General features: G+C 40.7%; 1 protein-coding gene across 3 annotated transcripts; it reads left to right on the forward strand.

Moving 5' to 3' along the window:
- Positions 1-187: 187 nt before the first annotated feature.
- gnaq (guanine nucleotide binding protein (G protein), q polypeptide) lies at positions 188-15078 on the forward strand. Of its 3 annotated transcripts, none has more exons than XR_008643379.2 (7): positions 188-1562; positions 5672-5856; positions 6825-6979; positions 7562-7690; positions 9975-10066; positions 13191-13344; positions 13615-13754. XR_008643379.2 is itself a non-coding variant. In XM_055200949.2 (7 exons), the coding sequence occupies exons 1-7, from the start codon at positions 1421-1423 to the stop codon at positions 13803-13805; spliced, it is 1086 nt and encodes a 361-aa protein (XP_055056924.1). In that variant the 5' UTR covers positions 188-1420; the 3' UTR covers positions 13806-15078. The 3 variants fall into 3 exon arrangements, 2 of the variants coding, with proteins under 2 accessions (XP_055056924.1, XP_055056925.1); XM_055200949.2 differs by having other exon boundaries at positions 9975-10104; positions 13615-15078; XM_055200950.2 differs by having other exon boundaries at positions 13191-13662.
- Positions 15079-23278: the final 8200 nt, after the last annotated feature.

A 23278-nucleotide genomic window follows, 5' to 3' on the forward strand; every position in this document is an offset into this window, starting at 1 on the left:
AACCATACAAGTACATTAAAATGCTTTTCATGCGATCTATTGGTTGTTTGCATCCTTTGTGATTGGTTTACTAAATATGGAACATGGCTACTACTATAGTTTGTATGTATCATTCTGTAATGCAGGTGCAACAAAATAAATCAAACAATATGATTAAAAAAAATTTTGTTTATATGATGCAAGACCTTAAAACTTAAAGCTATTAATATTTGGTAATTGCCTCAAAGTACAACCATTTTAGGTTCTGTGCAAATTGTCAACACTGAAAAGCAGGTTAAATTTAAAACACGCTTTTTAAAATGATTCCTATGGGAAAGGTTTTTTTTGTGACTCAAATGGATAAACTGATATTCCTGCATCATATACTATTAAAATTAATTTCATTTTAAAGTACTTGTATTGGGGTGAAAAGAAAATCATGGAATAAACTTTAAGGCGAGTAAGGGACAAAGCAGCTTATATTCATATAATACACCAGACCAGCTGCTGCTCATCTCTGCGCGTCACACCACTGACATGCTGCTGCTTTTATTAAAGTCTGTATCATTTGAGTGAATTGATTCATTTCAGTGAGTCAGTTTCGAAAGACGATTCACCGGTTTGAGTCTTCATTGGTGTCTTTGCGTATTTTTGTAGTAGGCTAAAATAAATATTGCGTATTTTTGTTGTCAAAATAAATAATATATACTTATGACTATTAAATCACACAATATTGCTTCAAATGTTTTGTTAGTTTTATTATGAATCCCACACATACCATTTCTCTTTGCAAACCAGACACGAGCGCTTCACGAATCGGTTCGACCGAGTCATTAAAAAGGACCAGTGCGAATCGGATATCAGTAACATAGAAGAGCTGAGAGTTTAAGCCTATTCAAACTCGGATTTACATCAACTGAGGCGAAGACCTCTGTGCACACTTTATACAATCGCTTTGAAACTTTGGAAGTCCCGTCAGCAAAATGACACTCATGTAGCGTTTACTCCATTTGGAAACGGTGTTCCAGGGAATTGTCGGCCATATTCAGCAATACCACGCCCGGAGAGGATACTTTAACACGGGAACACTATTCATGCAAATATTCCCATCACAAGTTCCTGGACAAGAGACTTGACTTTCTCACGAAAGACAACATCAGTGTCGATGAGGAGAATGTGAATACTGAACGCGAGTCTTCTGTGCAGTTATTAAGCCTGATAAATGATTGTCTGAGTAATATCTAAAACAGATCAACAACATCACTGGGACATTTTGAACTGAAACATTAAGGATGCTCCACAGCTACAAAAACATTTCATGAATGACAAACGCTTTCTCCCTCTAGCTGCGAGGAAACTGTTTCTATGGCATTTTCTGAGCGATTAGCTGAGATCCGAGACTGATTTTACTTAAATTTTACTTATATAGTTAATCTTCCCGATGGTCATGACACTGGACTCGATGTTGGCGTGCTGCATGAGCGAGGAGGCGAAAGAAGCGCGGCGGATCAATGATGAGATCGAGCGCAAGCTCCGCCGTGACAAGAAAGACGCGCGGCGCGAACTCAAGCTGCTACTATTAGGTACGACATCCTCAATTTCTTTCATCTTATCCAAAGTTTTATGTCACTGTGTTACAAATGTCAAACAGTGTGTTATTAATAAATTTGATTTAAACACGGAGAACCCATGTGTCAAATTTGGCCAATTTAATTGCTGCTAAGAGGGTTCTTGGGTTCTCCAGGGTTAAAAAGTAATTTATCTATAGCATGTTGATCGAATTGTATAAACAAATCAAATACGGTAATTTAACTGCAATTGTCTTACTATCAGTCTCGGTTTTAGATTCGTATGATCGACAGACCAAGACCAACTGTTGCAGGGGCTGGAAACCGTAAATCACTCAACTGTACCGTTACAAAAAAATATTTTAACATCGTTAAAACAAAATTTACTTAAGCAAAATAACACAAGAACGTATGTCTTGCTTTTTTAAAAAATAAATAAAATAAAACTGTGTTGTTTTTGCAATCACAAAAACCATAAATCTGATTGCCAATGGGCTAGGAAAAAATATTTAAAAGGAACCCTATTGGCAACCTTTTTTTTTCTTTTTTTAATAAAACTGTGTTGTTTTTGCAATCACAAAAACCATAAATCTGATTGCCAATGGGCTAGGAAAAATATTTAAAAGGAACCCTATTGGCAAACATCTTTTTTTAAACACAATTTTGTTAGATTTGTTATAACAAATGCATAATGGATGTGTTGGAAACAAGACAAAAATCTGAAAGATAATGTACAATGAATAGCCTACAGCCAATTACAATCAGGCTGATTTATACAACACTGACAAGATCATGACGCTCCCTCTACCCGCACACAGGCCAAGATTTAAACAGTGTAGTGCCCCAGGGTGACCACACTTGAAGTCCCCCCCAAAAAATATCTATACACAGTACTGTGCAAAAGTCTTAGGCCATGCTACCATTAGATTTGTTGTTTTTGCAAATGTATAGTGATCATGTAAGGAATAATTGACGACGGGCCATTAAATTTATTATAAGAAAATAATGCACACACCAAGGTGGTAATGCGGCATGACGTGAAGCGGTTACACCGCAGGTGTGCATTATTTTCAAATAATTCAAAGGACCGGAGTCAATTATTCCGCTTATACCACGGTTACAACAAACATTGCTCTGGTGCCTATTTTTAAGACATTTGAAAAGATAGGTGTGCGGTTTACAGAAAAATAATCAACACCCATAGAACATTTCTCAGCCAATCAGAATGCAGCATTCAACAGTCCCGTGGTATAAATACAATTAATTTTCAGTCTCTTTATTAGAATACAATCAGAAAAAATTGTATGTATATTATATATTAAAAACAGTATGAAAATAAGCTGAAGTGTCAAGTATTTAGGGTAAACTCCCCTTCCACTTAAGCAAAAGCAGTGAGCTGCAGGATCTCTTAAACAAATGAAAATAAATCCTTATTTCTAATTCTAATTAAATGATTTTAGGACATTAGTCTCCTCAAAAAAGCTTAAGATGTGTTTCGTGCCAAGAGAGTTCACACTAAATATTGACTGATGCCTGAAGAAGACATTTAGTTCTGAAAATTTTGTTTTTAATTTTGTGTAAATTTTTTCTGTATTTTTCTGTTTGTATCTTAAAAAAGAGTGAAAAAAATATATGCATTGACATTAAAACTTTGCTAAAACAACAAACCCTAAGACTTTTGCACAATACTCTATATTTTTAATACTCTAGTCGATCAGAACTCCGGACTAACTGCAATGCAATTATTCACATTTTCCCAAAATAACTGCATTACTGAAAAATATTAAAAAGACTTAACTTCATAAAGTTGCTGTCATTATGCACAATTGATGAAACTTTTAGAATAGGAACCGAGTTATGAACCAAATAATTATACAATCTACTTAACTAATTCTAGGCATAATATACACATATACATTATATATCCAGATAGCATTGTAATGAGATGAGTGGCATGGCAATATACTTGTATCCTTTACACGATTCTTATCTTTTATCTAGTTTTCCTTAACTGGGCACTGATGTCTAAAACCTTTATTCTCATCTATAATGTTTTTGGTGTTAATGTAGACTAGAAGTTATCCCGCTCTCTTTGTCTCTCATCTCTGCAATGTCTTATTTTAAACCCGCGTGTCTTCTCGTGGTTCTGAGTGAGATGTGTTTACTTTACCCGGGGTGCGTAGACCCACCAGTAGATTCAACTGAGCGCATAGTGAAATTAAACGATTGACGTGTCATGCAATTGAGCGGTTAAAACCCGATCGTGCATTCCGTATTTTTGTCACGAGTGCTAGCACATGCGCGAGTACTTGTAAAAAAAAGTCTGGAGCCCTTGGTGCCCCTCTATTGCCTGGTGCCCCATGTAGGGCACTCACCCAATCCCGTCTATGGATAATCCGGCCCTGCCCGCACCCACAGCTCCGTTACCCTCTTGCTCTCTGTGGTTGACAGCACTAGCAATCTAGGCTACACAAGAGCTATGCAGTGCAAAGGACCTGGGTCTGTGTGCCACCAAGATCACTCCCAAAGCCGTTGGCCTGTGCCATGGCTAACCTTGTGGTGCGTAACGTCACCTATGGCATAATCTCACAGAGATAAAAGATGACGATCGTGTGGCTCTATGGCTCCTCCATCCCCCCCTTACGAAAATTAACCATGGTTTTACTACAGTTAAAACCAAAAAACCATGGTTACTGTAGTAAAACCATGGTAACCACAAAATTGTTTACTGTAGTAAAACCATGGTAACCACAAAATAACCATGGTTTTTAAAAACCATAGTTAAACCATGGTTAGTGTAGTAAAACCATGGTTTTGCTCATAGTAATCAATTCACCAAAAAAACATGGTTACTACACCTTTACAACAATAAAACCATGGTTAATTTTCGTAAGGGCCTATCCCCATCCGGCCTGTTCAGTTATGCGGCCTAGGGCTTGACTTCAGTGAGGCCTAGAAGTTGTCACAAGCGATGCGCTACTTCTTGCAGAAAAGCGCGAACTCCAACACTGACGTCAGCCACCTCCAAACCAGCACTGACACCGGTGTAGCAGTAGCCGAGAGCAGAGCCTGATCTCTGGTAGAGGTGTTAGTGAGGGGGTGCTCACCCTGTGGTCTGTGTGGGACCTAACTCCCCAGTATAGTGACGGGGACACTATACTGTCAGAAAGAACCGTCTTTAGGATGAGACGTTAAACCGAGGTCCTGACTCTTTGTGGTCATTAAAAATCCCAGGATGTCTTTCGAAAAAGAGTAGGGGTGTGCCCCGGCATCCTGGCCAAACTTGCCCATTGGCCTACTAATCATCCACATATATACTAATAGGCTATAACACTCTGCCTCCTCTCCACTAATAAGCTGGTGTGTGGCGGGCACATTTTGCATGTTTCCCTTTTGTGACACACCTCATTCAGTTTCCTTAATCCGGATTTCCACTGACTGCGGAACTGCTGCGGATCTGCTGCGGAACGGTGGCGGAGTCAAATCGGTTTCCATTCAAGTCAATGTGTGTATTTCCACTGACTGCGTTCCGAATCCATCACAGCTCTGGCCATCCGCAGCCCTCCGGAACAAATACGCAGAGCTTCTATTTTTGCCGGATGTCGGACAGCTTCGCAGGGCGGAGCCATGACTATATTGCGTGATCATACCTGAATTTGAGAGATTTCTCGTCATGATCTGGGCTGGTCCAACAAAATGTCATAATTTAACCTCATAATGGGCGGAGACAGAACTAGATAAAGCGCGATCATCACATGAATTTGCGAGACCTCATGGGTCCTCGTCACTTCAGCACGCAGCCGCTCTGCAGCAAATATGGAACTGGTGGGTATTGGCGGACGGCGGAGTGCGCAGTTGGTGGAAAACCGGGGTTACACACCCAGTTCAGGTCTTGCAGTGTCTACAAATGAGCTGAAGATTCTAATCAGGTGTGTCTAATGAGGGAGTCATGCTAACTGTGCTGCACCAGTGGTCCTCCAGGACAGGTCTGAAAACCCCTGCACTTTACAATCTGATTGAGATTAATTTAAACAAACATGCTCATTAGAACAAATTGTTAAAAAAATTGGTTCAAATAAGTTTAATTGTGCAATTTTGATGACAACTCATTTTTCCGTTTTCAGGGACTGGTGAGAGTGGAAAAAGTACCTTTATTAAACAGATGAGAATCATCCATGGCTCAGGGTATTCAGAGGAGGACAGAAGAGGCTTTACCAAGCTGGTCTATCAAAACATCTTCACATCTTTGCAGGCCATGATACAAGCTATGGAAACTCTACATATTCCCTACAAATATGAATTTAATAAGGTACAGGCATTTGTCACTTCACTAAAATACAAACTGTCAGTTTTTGAATATGTGACGATTGAGATGTTTCATTGCATTCCTCATAGGAAGTCTGGTAACATTCTTCATCCATTGTGGTTTGATCACATGATGTATTACATGATGATCACTTGATCACATTAATTTAAAGCATTTTATAGTGAAACCACATGCATGTCTAGACAGGTGGAAGAGTTACATGTATGTTTTACATTTCACATTCATGCATTTGGCTTAATTTTGCTTTTATACAAAATATTCATCTTATCAGTATGTGTTCCCTGGGATCACTGTCAATGTAATTCTGTACCAAGTGAGCTACAGAAACACCCTTTTGGCTTTTTTTGTCCTTTTACATTTTTATTTTTTTACATACAGTTGACACAAAATAAATGTGAGAACAGGGAATCAGTCAAATGTATAATTTCGAGACATATAAAACTTGACATCTGGTACTTATAAAGGCCACTCAGTAACTTCACTGCCATCAAGTAGGTCAACAGCTGAGACAGTTACTATAAAAGATACAATCAGTTTGGCTAATCATGTTGCCAAGGCTTAATAAAATTTCCCCTCCAAGTTATGAAATTAATTAAACAATTTCACTGCCTTGCAGAAATGTGCTGTCTTGTTTTTTTATATATATTTCTAGACAGCCCTGAAGGCAAACCTATTTTTACGTTGCTTTGAAATATTATGGGACATTACAGCCTCAATCAAAGTTCATTTTATTAGGTCAGGTTTGTGAGATAAAGAATTTTAACAAACTTAAGTTATGTAAAATGGGTCAATAATTTTGTAACCAAGTTATGTATAGACATAAATGGGCTGGGAGTGGGATGTGACTCAGAAAGTTTAGGGTTTGTGTTCCCTTTGAAAAATTAATCTGCTAACATTAGTTACAGTTTTAAAGCTATTGTTTTGTTTTTAAATATGTTTTCTTCTCACAGGCCAATGCAAACATTGTCAATGAAGTGGATGTAGAGAAGGTTTACATGCTTGTCAACCCCTATGTAGATGCTATCTGGAGTTTATGGAATGACCCAGGAATTCAGGAGTGTTATGACCGGAGGAGAGAGTACCAGCTCTCAGATTCTACAAAATAGTAAGTGCATAAAAAAGATCTCTCTAGGATCTTAGACACAAAAATATGTCAGAAAGGGAGAGCAAATGAATTCCTTGCTGATGTGTCTTACTGCATCTAATGAAGCAGCAGCGGCAGAAACATAGGAGGCTGGCATACAGGATTTTATTGCTTGCTGCCTTCGTCACTCGCATATCGACAATAACAACAACAACTTTCTGACTTAACAACATCTGATGTGCTTACGTCTTACATGGTTTGATAATTTCAAATACTATAATTAAAAAGCTATGCGAAATCTGATCAGAGTGCTCGGAACGAAAACGGATTTCCAGAAATGCAATGCTTGAATGTAGCTTGAAATGGATTTGTAAAAATCAGATTGAATGTGTTTATTTGCAGTTCACACTTGCTCAGATTCTAATCAGATATGTAGAAAAAAATTGGACTGACCCCCGTCTTCAAAAGTTTTATTTCAGAATCTTCAGGACCCCAATATAAACAAAAAGTCAAACTGCATAAAAACTTGACTGGTTTCAGTTGAAAATGTTGTCATGTAAACAGCATCTTAGATCTGTGAAAATTCGTATTGTTTATCCACAGCTATCTAACTTCATTGGATCGCATTGCTGATCGTGCCTATGTACCTACCCTGCAAGACGTTCTCAGGGTCAGAGTGCCAACAACAGGCATTATTGAATATCCCTTTGACCTACAGAGTGTCATTTTCAGGTAACCTTTTACTTTCAGTTGCAGATTGTTGTTCATGTCTCACTGAAGGGTTGTTGTTGTTTATACAGTATGTCTATGTGGTGAATGCTTTAAGACAAGCCATGTGCAAAATAATCATTCACCACCATAAGCATTGCTCATTCCCGCGGTTTAAAATCACCAACACAACAAACATGTAACCAATCAATCACATTAACACAGTTAAACGCGTAGATTAGTTGTTTGAGTCATAGATGTTATGTATGGATGCTGCTTGCCGCATAGACTTGGTGCTGAATTTTTTTTTTAACCTTTATTTAACCAGGAAAGTCCCGTTGAGGTTAAAAACCTCTTTGTCAATGGAGTCCTGGCCAAGTGGCAGCAAAAACACTGTCAATTAGATTTATAAAATTTGTTACAATACAAATAATTTAAAACATTTACAATTTATACAGATCATTTCAGGTTCTCTCAATCTGGCCTTAAAAACATTTAAGGAAATAAGTTCAGATAATTTCAAGTCTTTTTGCAAAGAGTTCCATGCAGAAGGAGCAGAGTAAACAAAAGCCCACTTTAGCTGGGGATGATCCAAAACAATAAATAATCGTGTCATTAGCATCCGACACATTTTGGCCTAATTCATTTATATACATAATAAACAAAAGAGGACCTAATATAGAGCCTTGTGGGACCCCCTTGTGAACCTTCACTAATACAGAACATAAACCGTCACATTTAATGCACTGAGTCCTGTCGCTCAGATAATTCATAAACCATGAAACTACAAAATCAGACAATCCCAAACAAAGAAGCCTATGCTTTAGAACAGCATAATCCACTGTATCAAAGGTTTTCGACAAATCAAGAAGAAGTGATGCACAAAATTTCTTTCACAAAAATGATTGCAACAGCTTCTGTGCTGCTCACACCTGTTAACATTGGCGTTGTAAGATTAGCGCTACAAAAGCTATGAGTGCTGCAAATGTGCAGTTCACCTATGCATTGTGTGAAACCGAACTAAGCTGTTATATGAAGATTAACGCAGAACCATACATCGTGACAGTCTGAGGATAACAACACCAGCCTAATAGTTTGAGGCAGGAAATAGGCCGAGTAGCAGTGTGTGCCTGTGTATATTTAATTTATTTTCTTAGTTTGAAATGTGTATTTTTAAATATTTGTACTTATTTGGAGCAGGTACAGCTAGTGTGTTATGCTTTTATTAAAATTAATAATTTAGTTTTTTCACTCCACTATAGAATTGTTCTTTAAAATGGAGTATTAAAAATGCTTTTTCAATAAAATCAAATGTTCAAATGCTCAAGTTTTATTATTATTATTATTATTATTATTATTATTATTATTATTATTATTATTATTATTATTATTAAAGATTTGTGTTCAATTTATATTGTTAATCATTTATGATGTCATAAGCATTAGTTTGTCAGATTGGGCTGTTTTCTGGTTGACATTTCTAAAAGAGGAATTTCTATGAGACTTAGATGTTTAACATGTCTAGCACTTTTTGTATGTTCGTGAATGCGGGTAGACTACCATTATTCTACAAAGACAAGTTAAAAATGTTTTTTCATTCTCTGTCCCCTTTAATGTAAAATTTTTTAAACAATTGTCTACACTTTACATTATTACACACACTTACACACACACACACACACACACACACACACACACACACACACACACACACACACACACACACACACACACACACACACACACACACACACACACAGCAAAAGGTGTCACAATTATTCTAAAATCACCCTATAAATTTATGTAAGGAATAATTGATGAAGGGACGTGGAATTATAAGAAAATAATAGCACACTCAAGGTGGTAATGCGGCACTACCCAAATACATCAAGTAAATCAAAGAACCAAATAATTCAAAGGACCGGAGTTAATTATTCCACTTATACCACAGTTACCACAAACATTGCTCTGGTGCTTATTTTTAAGACATTTGAAAAGTTAGGCATTTCTCAACCAATCAGAATAAAGCATTCAACAGCCCTGTGGTAAAAATAAAATAGCGTCTCATATATTGTAAATATATATTTTCAATTAAATCTTGGTCCAAGCTGTGCTGTTGAGTAGAGGCGAGGACTAGTTTGCATATTTATAGATCTGCAGTTACATTCAAGCTGTTTTAAAGCATGAAGAAATTACTGTGACAAGTAAAAATGACATATGCTGTTATGATGCTCAAAGATGAGTTTAAACTGAAAAAATTATTAACTACAGGGAGACTTTAACCACATGACCTTTTTCTCTCCATCAGGATGGTGGATGTAGGTGGCCAGCGGTCAGAAAGGCGAAAGTGGATTCACTGCTTTGAAAACGTCACCTCGATCATGTTCCTGGCAGCACTCAGTGAATATGACCAAGTTCTAATAGAGTCTGACAATGTGGTAAATGGACTACCAGCAGAGGGAGCCAACAATCCAGTTCACTGCCTGAATGATAGCAGGGATTGGATTTTGGTTTAATCTTGGATATTGTTATTTTGTTGCCTTGTAACAGTAAAACTATCAAATAGGAAATAACAGAACCACCACAGACCCTCATGACTATCACATTATTTTACTTTTGTGAAGGTTTAGGTTTACATATTACGGAAGAGGATTAGGGCCACTGGTGAAAAAAATATTTGAATTCTTACTTTAATCTCAGAATCCTGAGATTAAAGTCAGAATTCTGAGATTGAGGTCAGAATTCTGAGATTGAGGTCGGAGTTCGGATATTTTTTTCACCGGTGGCCCTAATCCTCTTCCGTAATCCATGTAATATCCATGTAATTTTAGAAAATAAGTTTACCTTACCCAAAAATGTATTTGTTTAATATAATGATTCAGGCAAGTATGCTCACAGTTAAATGCATATTTTTTTGGGAACCCCTCAAACAAACACATAATGCTGTGCATAAATACTATTTAGTTATACACTCACCTAAAGGATTATTAGGAACACCATACTAATACTGTGTTTGACCCCCTTTTGCCTTCAGAACTGCCTTAATTCTACGTGGCATTGATTCAACAAGTTGCTGAAAGCATTCTTTAGAAATGTTGGCCCATATTAATAGTATAGCATCTTGCAGTTGATGGAGATTTGTGGGGTGCCATCCAAAGCACGAAGCTCCCATTCCACTACATCCCAAAGATGCTCTATTGGGTTGAGATCTGGTGACTGTGTGAGCCATTTTAGTACAGTGAACTCATTGTCATGTTCAAGAAACCAATTTAAATGATTCGAGCTTTGTGACATGTTTTATTATCCTGCTGGAAGTAGCCATCAGAGGATTGGTACATGGCGGTCATAAAGGGATAGACATGGTCAGAAACAATGCTCAGGTAGGCCGTGGCATTTAAACGATGCCCAATTGGCACTAAGGGGCCTAAAGTGTGCCAAGAAAACATCCCCCTCACCATTATACCACCACCACCAGTCTGCACAGCGGTAACAAGGCATGATGGATCCATGTTCACATTCTGTTTACACCAAATTGTGACTCTACCATCTGAATGTCTCAACAGAAATCTGTCACGGTTAATCCGTGTCATGTCTTGTCTCTGTTCCGATTGTTATCACCTGGACATTCATTGATTAATTACCTGCCTCATCACACCTGTTTGTCATTTAGTCTGTGTATATATACCTCTGTCTTCTGTTTGCTCACTGCTGGATCATTGTCATTGATACCCTGTCTGTTCCTGTGTTAATGTTCCTGTGTTCATGTTCCTGTGTTCCTGCCTTCACCATGTCTGCCCTCGTGTTTTTATTATTAAATGTTATTTATTTTGAACCTTGCGTTTGCGTCCTGTCCTTACAACCCTTCCGGGTCGTGACAGAATGATCCAGCCAAACTGGACGCAGCAGGTTCACGGAGGGCGGCTAGCTCCCCCAGGAGTTTCGTCGAGGGGGAGTAGTGACATCGGGGTTCATTCCCCATCAGCCCCGATGTCTCTTGGGGACCACCGTGAGCGATCGCTCGCTCCTGCGGGAGGAGGATCGGCCCAGGCGGTCCCCCAACGGTTGAGTCGTCGTCGACGGTCCCTCGGAGGACCACCATCCTGCTCGCAGGGGGATCCGGAACGGACCACGCCCGATCATTTCCCCGGGGTGGCTACCGAGGGTCTCCGTTTCCGCGAGGGGATGGGAGATGATTTCCGGGGGCATCTGATCGTCGACGATTCCCAGGAGGGGGGTAATTCGTCTGCCTCGGTTCTCGGAGCGATCGCTCCGGTTCTTTTGGCGCAGTCCGGCCAACCGTCCTGTTGGTCTCATCCCGGCGGCTGCCGGCTTCGCCAGGGTCCCCAAGCCCTCCATCCCTCCCTTGGACTCTTGCTACCAGACTTTGTTTTTGTTGTGTTTTATGTGAGTGTCTGTAGCCACTCGTAGAGGGGAGGGTAATGTCACGGTTAATCCGTGTCATGTCTTGTCTCTGTTCCGATTGTTATCACCTGGACATTCATTGATTAATTACCTGCCTCATCACACCTGTTTGTCATTTAGTCTGTGTATATATACCTCTGCCTTCTGTTTGCTCACTGCTGGATCATTGTCATTGATACCCTGTCTGTTCCTGTGTTAATGTTCCTGTGTTCATGTTCCTGTGTTCCTGCCTTCACCATGTCTGCCCTCGTGTTTTTATTATTAAATGTTATTTATTTTGAACCTTGCGTTTGCGTCCTGTCCTTACAACCCTTCCGGGTCGTGACAAAATCAAGACTCATCAGACCAGGCAACATTTTTACAGTCTTCAACTGTCCAATTTTGGTGAGCTTGTGCAAATTGTAGCCTCTTTTTCCTATTTGTAGGGAAGGTGAGTGGTACCCGGTGGGGTATTCTGCTGTTGTAGCCCATCCGCCTCAAGGTTGTGCTTGTTGTGGCTTCACAAATGCTTTGCTGCATACCTCGGTTTTAATGAGTGGTTATTTCAGTCAAAGTTGCTTTTCTATCAGCTTGAATCAGTTGGCCAACTCTCCTCTGACCTCTAGCATCAACAAGGCATTTTTGCCCACAGGACTGCGGCATACTGGATGTTTTTCCCTTTTCACACCATTCTATTAAACCCTAAAAATGGTTGTACATGAAAATCCCAGTAACTGAGCAGACCGGCCGTCTGGCACCAACAACCATGCCACACTCAAAATTGCTTAAATCACCTTTCTTTCCTATTCTGACATTCAGTTTGGTGTTCAGGAGATTGTCTTGACCAGGACCACACTCCTAAATGCATTGAAGCAACTGCCTTGTGATTGGTTGATTAGATAATTGCATTAATGAGAAATTGAACAGGTGTTCCTAATAATCCTTTATTTAGGTATTTAGGTAGATGACAATTTTATTTTTTATTTTGAACACTTTAACCACGTTTGAACAGAAGCTCTTTAAATGGTTTTGTGAAATTGTCAAAGGGTTAACATTCAGTTACTCTTGATGACAGGCTTAAAATAACCACTGAAACTGCCCTGTTTTATGTGTTTTCCCCCAGAATCGAATGGAGGAAAGCAAAGCATTGTTTAGGACGATAATAACATACCCATGGTTCCAGAATTCATCAGTTATCCTTTTTTTGAACAAGAAAGACCTTTTAGAGGAGATAATAATGTTTTCACACCTTGTAGATTACTTTCCTGAATTTGATGGTAAGTAAAAATACTGTGATGATTTTTGTCATCTCTGATTTACCACATGGTGGACAATAAAATAAAATACAGGTGTTAAAATAAAGGTGATAACAAAAAAATCACATACTCTAGACTTGAAAGAAGGACCCAAGCTATATCCAGGTATAAAAAAAACCCTAGTAATGTCTGTTGGTTTGCAGAGATCGTCTTTAAAAAATAGAAAATCTTACATTATGGTTGCCAGAACAGTTTACCAAGACTCATCCAATCTCATTTTTCTTCCTTAAGGAGCCCAGAGAGACCCTCAAGCTGCAAGAGAATTCATCCTGAAGATGTTTGTCGACCTGAATCCAGACATGGAAAAAATTATTTATTCTCACTTTACTTGTGCTACTGACACAGAAAACATCAGGTTTGTTTTTGCAGCTGTCAAAGACACCATCTTGCAGCACACATTAAAGGAATACAATCTAGTCTGAAAACAGACCTTTACACTTTTGCTTTTGTCTTGCACAGTTAAAGAGCTTATCAGATAGCTTGAGTCTGATTAATAAAAACTGTACGCTGGTCTGAAGTTGGACACATACGTTTTTTCTCTATGAATTGTATAGAAACACATGCTGCTTATAACTCAAAACTATTTATTTGCACATTTGTTAAACTTAATTGTTTATTCATTTAAATTTAAATTGTTATTGAACAGCATTTGTAAACATTGTACCCTTCAGGGCTTTTATTCTGTAGCAGTTTTTTTTTTGGTTTACAGATCATGTTTACATTTTTATGGTTACAGTAGTGCTTCATCTTGGGTATCTGTTTAATTATTATCAGCAGCAGCTTTAGAAAGAAGTAAGAAATCAAGCTTCGGAACTTGTATGGTATTTAAATGTGGTATTCTTTTAAAGGCAGAGAAAACTGTAGATAGGGGGCTTTTCTGCCCTGCAAAGCGCTTGCATTTGTTAGAAGTATAGAAAATAGTTGTTGACAGTTAGATTAAGTCTAGAAGTGCCAAAGCTTGTATTACTAAACTAATAATCATGTCACATGCAATATCCATGCCCTGTTTGTTTAAAAAATAATAGTATGTTCTGTTTGTATTTTCCTCTTTTTTTGCATTTTGAAAGAATTGTATTTTATTTATGTAGGTACTCTATCTCAGTGGTTTCCAAACTGGGGGCCACGAGATGGTGCCAGGGGGGCCCCAGTTTTATGACATTTTATGAAATACATTAATTTATCATGAATTCTGTGTAATTAAACCTAAAAAATAAGGCTACTAACCAAAAGCACTACTTTTTTGTATAATTTATTGGTTTTTTTTATTAAAATGTTGAGTTTTAGAACAGTTTTTGTCACAAATTTTCTTTGGGGGGCCACGAAGGAATGCACCGTACACACGCTGAAAAAGTTTGGGAACCACTGCTCTATCTGATATGCCAAGGGGGAGATCTTCTGTATGGTTTTATTTGTTTGTAAATTACCCAACCAATGTCTTCATTTAACTAATGATGCTTTCTGGTATTGTAAAAGTGTGGTCAGGTGGTGTAACCAAGATTTGGTCAATATGCAAGTTATTTTCAAAGAAACTGCCTCTTTGTGAATTTTAAAGCCATGGCAACGAGTAAAGGACCAAATTACTTTTGTGATCCTCAAAAACATTTTTGATGTGAAGTTGTATATGGACATCTCTGAATTAGGATCCTTTTTTGCTTTTAAACATTTTTGCAATAAAAGGCTGCTTTTTAGAAAGATTATGTGTTTGTATACTGTATGAAGTATAGCATATTAAGTTGACATTCAACATAAACCCCTTTAACAGGTTAAACCCTTTAACCCCCAATAACATGATATCTCATGCAATGACATACATTTTAAGCATGGATTAAGTGTCTAGATACCTTTACGGTCGTCGTGTTTTCCAAAGTAAATAGTGTCGGTGTTTTATTGATTCCCCCTCACAGGCGTAACGGGGCTTTACCAGGAAATCTGATATTATGCATTCTTTACAGTAGTCCATTGCTGACTGTTGTTTATAAACTTCCGCATTCTGTCCCAAAACATTGCGCAAGTGCACTGTTACACAAGATACCTACAGTACACACGCTCAGTAAAGTACACACTCTTCATTTAAGAGGGTTACAGAGTTTTTTTTGTTCCCCAGTGAAATCAATCAGTCAATCAAAATGTAAAATGTTTCATCGTTTTATAGCAGCTTTACATAACAGAAATTGGGAAAATGTATTATTAAATATTACTTTAGGCTATATACTAAATAATAATAATCCAAACAGAGATGGCAATAAAGGTGTTTGTTTAATGCCTCTTCAGACTTTCATTCTTTTGAAATGTCTAAGAACCTCTATACGCGTATCATGCGGTAAACAAACTGAAACTAAGTCTGTGGACAGGTTAGCAGAGCCTTTTTACCCACAGGTCAGTATGCTGAAGCTGTTATGTGTTAATATGTATGAAGTGGGTGGGGTTAGATGTGTCTAGCAATCTTTGCATTTTTTTGGTCACGTGACAATATCATGAGAGCTGCACAAGGAAAAGGGATGGTAAATTTACATTTATTATAAAACCATTGAAATGATTTGCCTGAAGATGACTATGAGTTATTTAATGAAACATTTTGTGTGTCACAAATAGTGTTAGTGGCTCAAATAACTGATACTGTATACGCTTTTCCTCCAAATGCAGGAAATTATATTACAAAAACTAGTAATTACTTCATTACAGATTACACAGTGGAGATTGACAGTTGGGAAGAGACTGTGGGGCAGACCATGTGACCTGAAACATTTCTTCAGACTGAACACAGTACTAAAAACACCCACACAAAACTACATAGTAAAGTGTACATGTACAACTATGTGCAAATGGTGCGAAACAGTATACAGGTCAACAAAGTGCAAAATAAATCACAAGTTACACATCCTTGGCCTACCTGACTTATGCGATTCCAAGCAGAAAGTGATTTTTTTGTTAGAATCTGCAGTTGACCTCTTTCAAAAAACATTTACAAATGTAAAACAAGGATGTACCCACAGCTTGAACATTGAACATTTACTTAAATATTTGTTAATAAAATGTTATAGAGGCTCACATAACACACGCTGTTTCTGCATTTCTGATGTTAATTTGGAGTATCCTTTACATCTCCGAAGAGTCTTTAGTTTAATCAGATTTATAAAAGAAAGATTAGCTTTACCGAATATTTCTGATAACGTACGAAAAAATTAAGAATTAGTTACTACCGGGGGAGGAGCGATTACGAGTCATGCAACACTATAATATGCATGCGCCTATTTCCAACATAAGACAGAGGTTTTACTTGCCGCATGCAACTCATGTCATGACCCGGTTGGGAAAATCCAGCGCATCAAACACACAAGCAAAACTTCGCTGCTACCCCGGATAATAAACTATATCCATTGTTTCCATAAGGCTGGCTTTCTTCTCCTTACATCCAAAAACACACTTTTTCTTTCGTGCCATTGTTAAGTTTTGAAATTAAACAAAGCTGTGTCGCGTGATGTGATGTTTGCAAGTTCTAGCATCTCCCACTGATTGACAGGTGGGCAGGGTTTTCCGGGGGAAGTTCCCATAAAAAGAAGTGATACGTATAAAAACCCCCATAAAACGTCAGGTGGACCTGCATTCGGCACAGAAATACTCTGTAACACGCCCAACTGCTTTTTAACACTTTGCCTACGTTTAGCATGAGGATCAACTCTTAAACAGTGTTAATAAGTCAGAATGCATGAAATACCATTGAACCACCCTTCTAAGCTCTTATATTATTAAAGGCACCCGTTCTTTCTGTGTTTTTGAAGCTTTGATTGTGTTTACAGTTTTCTCTGTCCTAAAAACGGTTGATGTCTTCCTTGTTCTATGAAGTCCCTCCTTCAGAAATAACAAGTAACGAGTTCTGATTGTGTCGTTTGTTTAGTGTGTTGTGATTCGACAGCAGCTTAGCTTGCCGTTAGCTTAGCTGGCCACTGACGTATTCCTGTGGGCGGAGTTTAGTCAAAAAACTGTTCTATGTCAGGAATTAAACACAAACACGGATCCAAATGCAGATGAGCATATTTACTTAAATAAAGGAGAGAGAGAGGAGACACAGACTCTGACCTCGGAACGGAGGGCAACCGGAACCCACAATAAACCCACCGGGCACTCCTCTGGCACTTTCACCCCTCGTCCAGCCTCCCTCACCCGCTGCTCAATTCCCCAGCAGAGAGCACCCACCACCCTTCCCTCCGGAAGGATGGTTTTGACTCTCACAGCACAGGGACCCTCGAACAAACGGGAGAGGGCATCGGGTTTGACGTTCTTGGCACCAGGCCGGTACGAGAGGGTAATGTTAAAATGGTCAAAGAAGAGCGCCCAGCGAGCCGTGTCGCGAGTTCAACCTCCTGGCTGAACGGATATACTCAAGGTTCTTGTGAGCCATCCAGACCAGGAAGGGTTCCGAGGTACCCTCCAACCAGTGACACCACTCACCCAAAGCCAGTCTAACCACCAGCAACTCCCGATTACCTATGTTGTAGTTGCGCTCGGTTGGGTTTAACCTATGGGAGAAGAAAGCACAAGGATGCACTTTACCGTCATTAGAAGACCGCTGTGACAGAACGGCGCCTACCCCATCAGACATCAGATGCATCCACCTCAACAATAAACTGAGCTTTAGGATCTGGAAAAGAAAGAACAGGAGCAAATACAAATACAAATAACTGGTTCTCAAGAAGGTTCCGCAAAACCCTGGGAACGTGCTGAGTGTGTATCTGTAAGGAGGGAGAAAAGATGAGATTATCATGTCTCTCTACACGTCGTTAATCAGAGCCTGGAAGACAGAAGGGGCGTTACATAGCCCGAATGGTAAAACGCAATATTCAAAATGCTCACATGGAGAATTAAATGCTGTCTTCCTCTCATCCCCCTCCCTTATACGTGCCACAAGTCGGGGCTGACCACTAGTACAAATAAGCCACGCCCCTTTTTAGCTTCCACCTCGTGGAGGTCCCCAAAGCCAACCCAATGACCAGACAACACAAGTGCAAGTAAAAGTATAAAAATACTATTAACTATGCTGCTGTTGACTCTCTCTCACCTTTCCAGCTTGGGACCGGTACAGGTAAGGTTTTATTCGTTCACTTCCTCTACTTTCTCTCTCCACAGGCTGCTGACTGGGACACAGAAGATCGGTTATTTATGCTGCTGGTTTCTCTCACCTCTCCAGCTTGGGACGACGTACAGTAAGTACGGTGCAGGTAAGGTTTCCTCGTTCACTTTCTCTCTCTCCACGGGCTGCTGGCTGGGACACAGAAGATCGGTTATTTACGCTGCTGGTTTCTCTCACCTCTCCGCTTGGGACGACGTACAGTAAGTACGGTGCAGGTAATGTTTCCTCGTTCACTTTCTCTCTCTCCACAGGCTGCTGGCTGGGACACAGAAGATCGGTTATTTATGCTGCTGGTTTCTCTCACCTCTCCGCTTGGGATGACGTACAGTAAGTACGGTGCAGGTAAGGTTTCCTCGTTCACTCTCTCTCTCTCCACAGGGTAACACTCCTGGTCAGATGGCAGTCAGTTTAACATGCATTGTATATGGATTGAAAATATGGTGGACTTACAGTGACCCGGCTCTCACAATTCGCCAGATACTTCGAGACTGGATGGAGATGAGGCGTCGGGGGCAGAACCTCCCAACGGCTGCTGCTGCTGCAGAGGGGGAAAATGCTACACTGTCGCACCGAGCCGAGCACTGCCCTCTCCTCTCCACTTCCTTGACTATAGAGCACTAGACAGGGTGCCCCTTTGAAGAGGCCTCGGGACAGGTGGGATCTAGTCCGCCTCACTCTGCAACAGTAGATATTATGTAAATGTATGCACAAGCAGCATTGATCGTTAGTTGTACTCACACAGTCTCCAGCGGTCTAACTCTTCACCACCACTCTACAGAACAACCCAGATGCAAAAGATGGCTGTTGACGAACACCACGGTAATACTGCACGTCCAAAGCTCACTCACAGCATATGCCAGGTAATAAACAACTGGAACCCGCAGCCTTTTCGTTCTCCCACGGCGAGGTTGGCGGAGGCGGGGGTTTCTGACAATACACACACAGCAGTACACGGCACCACTTCAAAGTGAAATTTCCACAACAACACAGACTCACCCACCGCACTCGAGTGAACACTTAGGACCCCCGTCTTCCTCCACTTCACCGGAGCCCGTTAGGCGTTGTTAACACGGCCCAGTCAACATCCACGTCGCTGTAGTAGCCCAAGTTCGTCCTCCTCCGGCTCTCCCACCACACTGCTCCGTGGTAGGGCCGTCCTCCCTTTTCTGGAGTCGTTCGCTACAGAATGGATTAGTATACAGCGTGTCCAAAATCAATATTTCATACTCACAGTCCCCATATATTCTTCTCTGATGCCCTCCTCTTTAGTACACACAGGCAATTATCTCCAGCCACACAGAACGAGGCGTTTCTTCCTACAACAGGGTTACACAGCGATTTCACTAATTTCCAATTTCCTCATATAAGCAACCACTCACGCTAACTCCGCTTCTCCTTCTGTTTTGTTTCAGTTTCCAGCAGTTTCCAGTCGTCTCCCAGCCACTACGGTTTGTTCTGTCCCACACAGCCACGCCAGCTTTCAGCCTTAAGGGTAACAGCACAACAACAAGCGCACTACAACAGCACTCAGCGAACTCCAACAACCGACTCCAAACTGTGTTTTTTGATGATCCTTTATACTGCCTTACTCGTCGTTTCCTCCAATCACCAGCCGCTAATGTTAACCAGACACACCTATATTGAATCAGCTGATTTTCGTCTCGCGGTGTCTACCGGAAGTTCCGGTGTTCGTATTCTCCAGTCCGGGCGGAACCAAACTCTTCTAACTTAGGTTCCGCCCCTGGAAAGATCGTCACCGTGTGACATACGCACAAGATGAAAACCATTGCGTAGGTCTAATTTGGTGAAGATACGTGCTCCCTGCAGCAACTCAAAGGCTGTTGACATTAAAGGTAAGGGGTACCTATTCTTAACAGTAATATCATTTAAACCTCTGCAATCAATGCATGGTCGCAAGGAGCCGTCCTTCTTTTTAACAAAAAAGAACCCCGCTCCAGCTGGAGAGGTAGAGAGACGGATGAGACCAGCACGAAGATCATCAGTAATATCACTATCCATAGCCTTTATTTCAGGAGCAGACAAAGAGTAAAGTCTACCTTTAGGCAGAGAAGTGCCTGGTAGGTGATCGATGGCACAATCGTATGACTGGTGGGGAGCAGGGGGGAGTGTCCCAGGCTTTACTGAACACCTGAGAGAGATCTGCATACTCCGCTGGTACCCCGGTAAGATCGGTCACTGGAACCTGAAAAACAACAGAAGAAGAGCCCGAAACAGCTGCACCAAGACAAGACACATGACACGATGGAGACCAGTTTAAAATGACATTACGCTGCCAATCCACGTGAGGGTTGTGCTGTGCCAACCAAGCATGCCCCAAAATAATAGGAGAGAGCGAGGCATGCAAGAGGTACAGCACAATCTCCTCACGGTGATTGCCAAATATAAAAAGACTTATGGGTGGGGTGCAGTGGGTGACCTGTGCAGTCTGCTGTCCCTTAAGTGTCCAAACAGCCAGAGGTACTTCAAGCGAAACAGCAGAAATGCCCCACTCCCAGGCAAGGTTATAATCCAGGAAATTTCCCCAGAATCCACGAGATCCTTAGAACGGTGTTCAATGCCACCAAAAGTTAATGTGACCGGCAAATGGGTGGTAGATGCAGGGGAGATTTCACACACAGCGGTACCACCAGAACTCCTGAAACTACTGGTGAGCGTTGGCTTTTAACGGACAGGTCTTAGCCAAATATCCAGACTGTCCACAGTATAAACGCATCCTGCCCAGTTGCATGGGCTCACTGGGAACAGCAGGAGAGGAAGGAGTGGGGTGAGTATGGGTACTGACCGTCTCGTCTGAAAAGACCCGATGACGTAGGGAGCGGCGCTGGCGACGAAACATCATACGGCTCTCAATCCTGAGTGCAAGCTCCACCAACGAATCCATTGTGCGAGGAATATCGTGTGGTTATCTCATCCGCCTCCTCCTGCGCCGAACGATCAAAGAGTTTCATAATTTCTGCCTTGAAATCCTCAAACAATCGACAGAAAGAGGCTTGAGCGTCCCAAACTGCCGTGGCCTACTCTCTGGCCCTACCGGTCAGTAGGGTGATAACAAAAGCCACATACGTATCCTCTGCCATATATCTACGTGGCTGCAGAGAAAACACTAACGAGCATTGTGAGAGAAAGGAGCTTCAGGAGCCGGGATCGCCGTCATACGTGGGAGGATTAGTGATGTGAGGTTCAGGATCGATCGAACAATGAGGGTCAAGGGATACCAAGCGCATCCACTCCATCTGGGCATGTATTTCAGTAAGACGAGCGGAGAGATGTTCAACCTCATGAGTGGTGGAAGAGAGTTGAGTATCCTGCAGTCCACTGCTTGATGACAGGGTGAGAGATCCGCTGTGGGAAGACAGGGTGAGATGCCCGCTGCCTGGAGTCAGGATGGGATACCCGCTGTGTGTAGATAGGAAGAAGCTTTCCGCTGTACGTAGACAGGGTGATGAATCCACTGTGCTGAGACAGAGTGAGGTTTTCCGCTGTACAAAGACAGGGTGAAGAATCCGCTGTACAATGACAGGGTGAAGCATCCGCTGGGAGAAGACAGAGATTTCCGCTGTACGTAGACACGGTGAAGATTCCGCCGTGCAATGACAGGGTGAAGCATCCGCTGGGTCAAGACAGAGAGATGATCCGCTGTTTAGGTGATCAGTGTTTACTTACATGAACCTTTTCAGCACATTTTATTGTAGTTCTCTCCACAGTACTGACTGTGTTTATGTGGAGAATCAAGTTTATTACAACAACTTTCCTCCATTTTTTTAAAGTAAATTTAACTTGTCTGGGTTTACAGTGTAATGAGAGAGGATTATATGGGCTATTTTGGGGATGTTTTACAAATGTAATATCATGTTATTGTTGTAGAGATTAGTAGTTATTTCCTGCGAGTTAAATACTGCTGAAAGAAAGAACAGGAGCAGAGATAAACCGGGACTTTAATTGATCAAAGGCCTCCTGAGCATCGCGGTTCCAGAAAAAACTCTCCTGAGTGGAGATGAGTGCTGTAAGTGGCTTTGAAATCTGACCAAAATTTCTGTTGAAACGCCAGTAAAAATTGGCGAAACCTAGAAAGCGTTGCAATTCCTTACGAGAGTCTGGGACTGGCCACTCAGCGACCGCTTTGATCTTAGCTGGGTCAGGACGTATCTCTCCGGTGGCAATGACAAAACCCAAGAACGAAACTGACTCCTTATGAAAATCGCACTTCTTTTAAATACTGCTGAAGAGACCATATGTGGACAAACACTGGAACAGTTGGAGTTGCTTGTTTATTAGTAGATCATGTCTCATCAGCGCTGGTGCTTGACAAAAAATTATTGTTGTTTGACAAAGCCTTTCTGTCGTGGAAAGGTGATTTTTCGCTTTACACGTCAATTTTTTGTCACTCTAGATCTGTAAAACGTTCACATGCTTCGTCTCATTTTATGATGACACTACAAATGATGTGATAGGCTTCTGCTCGTGCAGAAATCACACATTAAATGTTATAACATGCATAACATGAAAATTGCCAAATTGTCGCCAATGGTGACCTCTGCAAAAATAACACTCGCAAATTAATATTTTTGTTCGAATATGCATCAATTTTATAGGCACAGGCTGGAGGCCTGTTAAAACGTCAAATATTGGGGGGGTTAGATATTGTATAGAACAGAATATTTGGGTCTCTATTCGTGTCTAATGAGATTTGTTCCCCTTATCAGTTTTAGACCACCTTAAAAAAAGCCCTGCACTGTACACACACAC

This window comes from Misgurnus anguillicaudatus, chromosome 22 (assembly GCF_027580225.2).
Source record: "Misgurnus anguillicaudatus chromosome 22, ASM2758022v2, whole genome shotgun sequence".
NCBI lineage: Eukaryota > Metazoa > Chordata > Actinopteri > Cypriniformes > Cobitidae > Misgurnus > Misgurnus anguillicaudatus.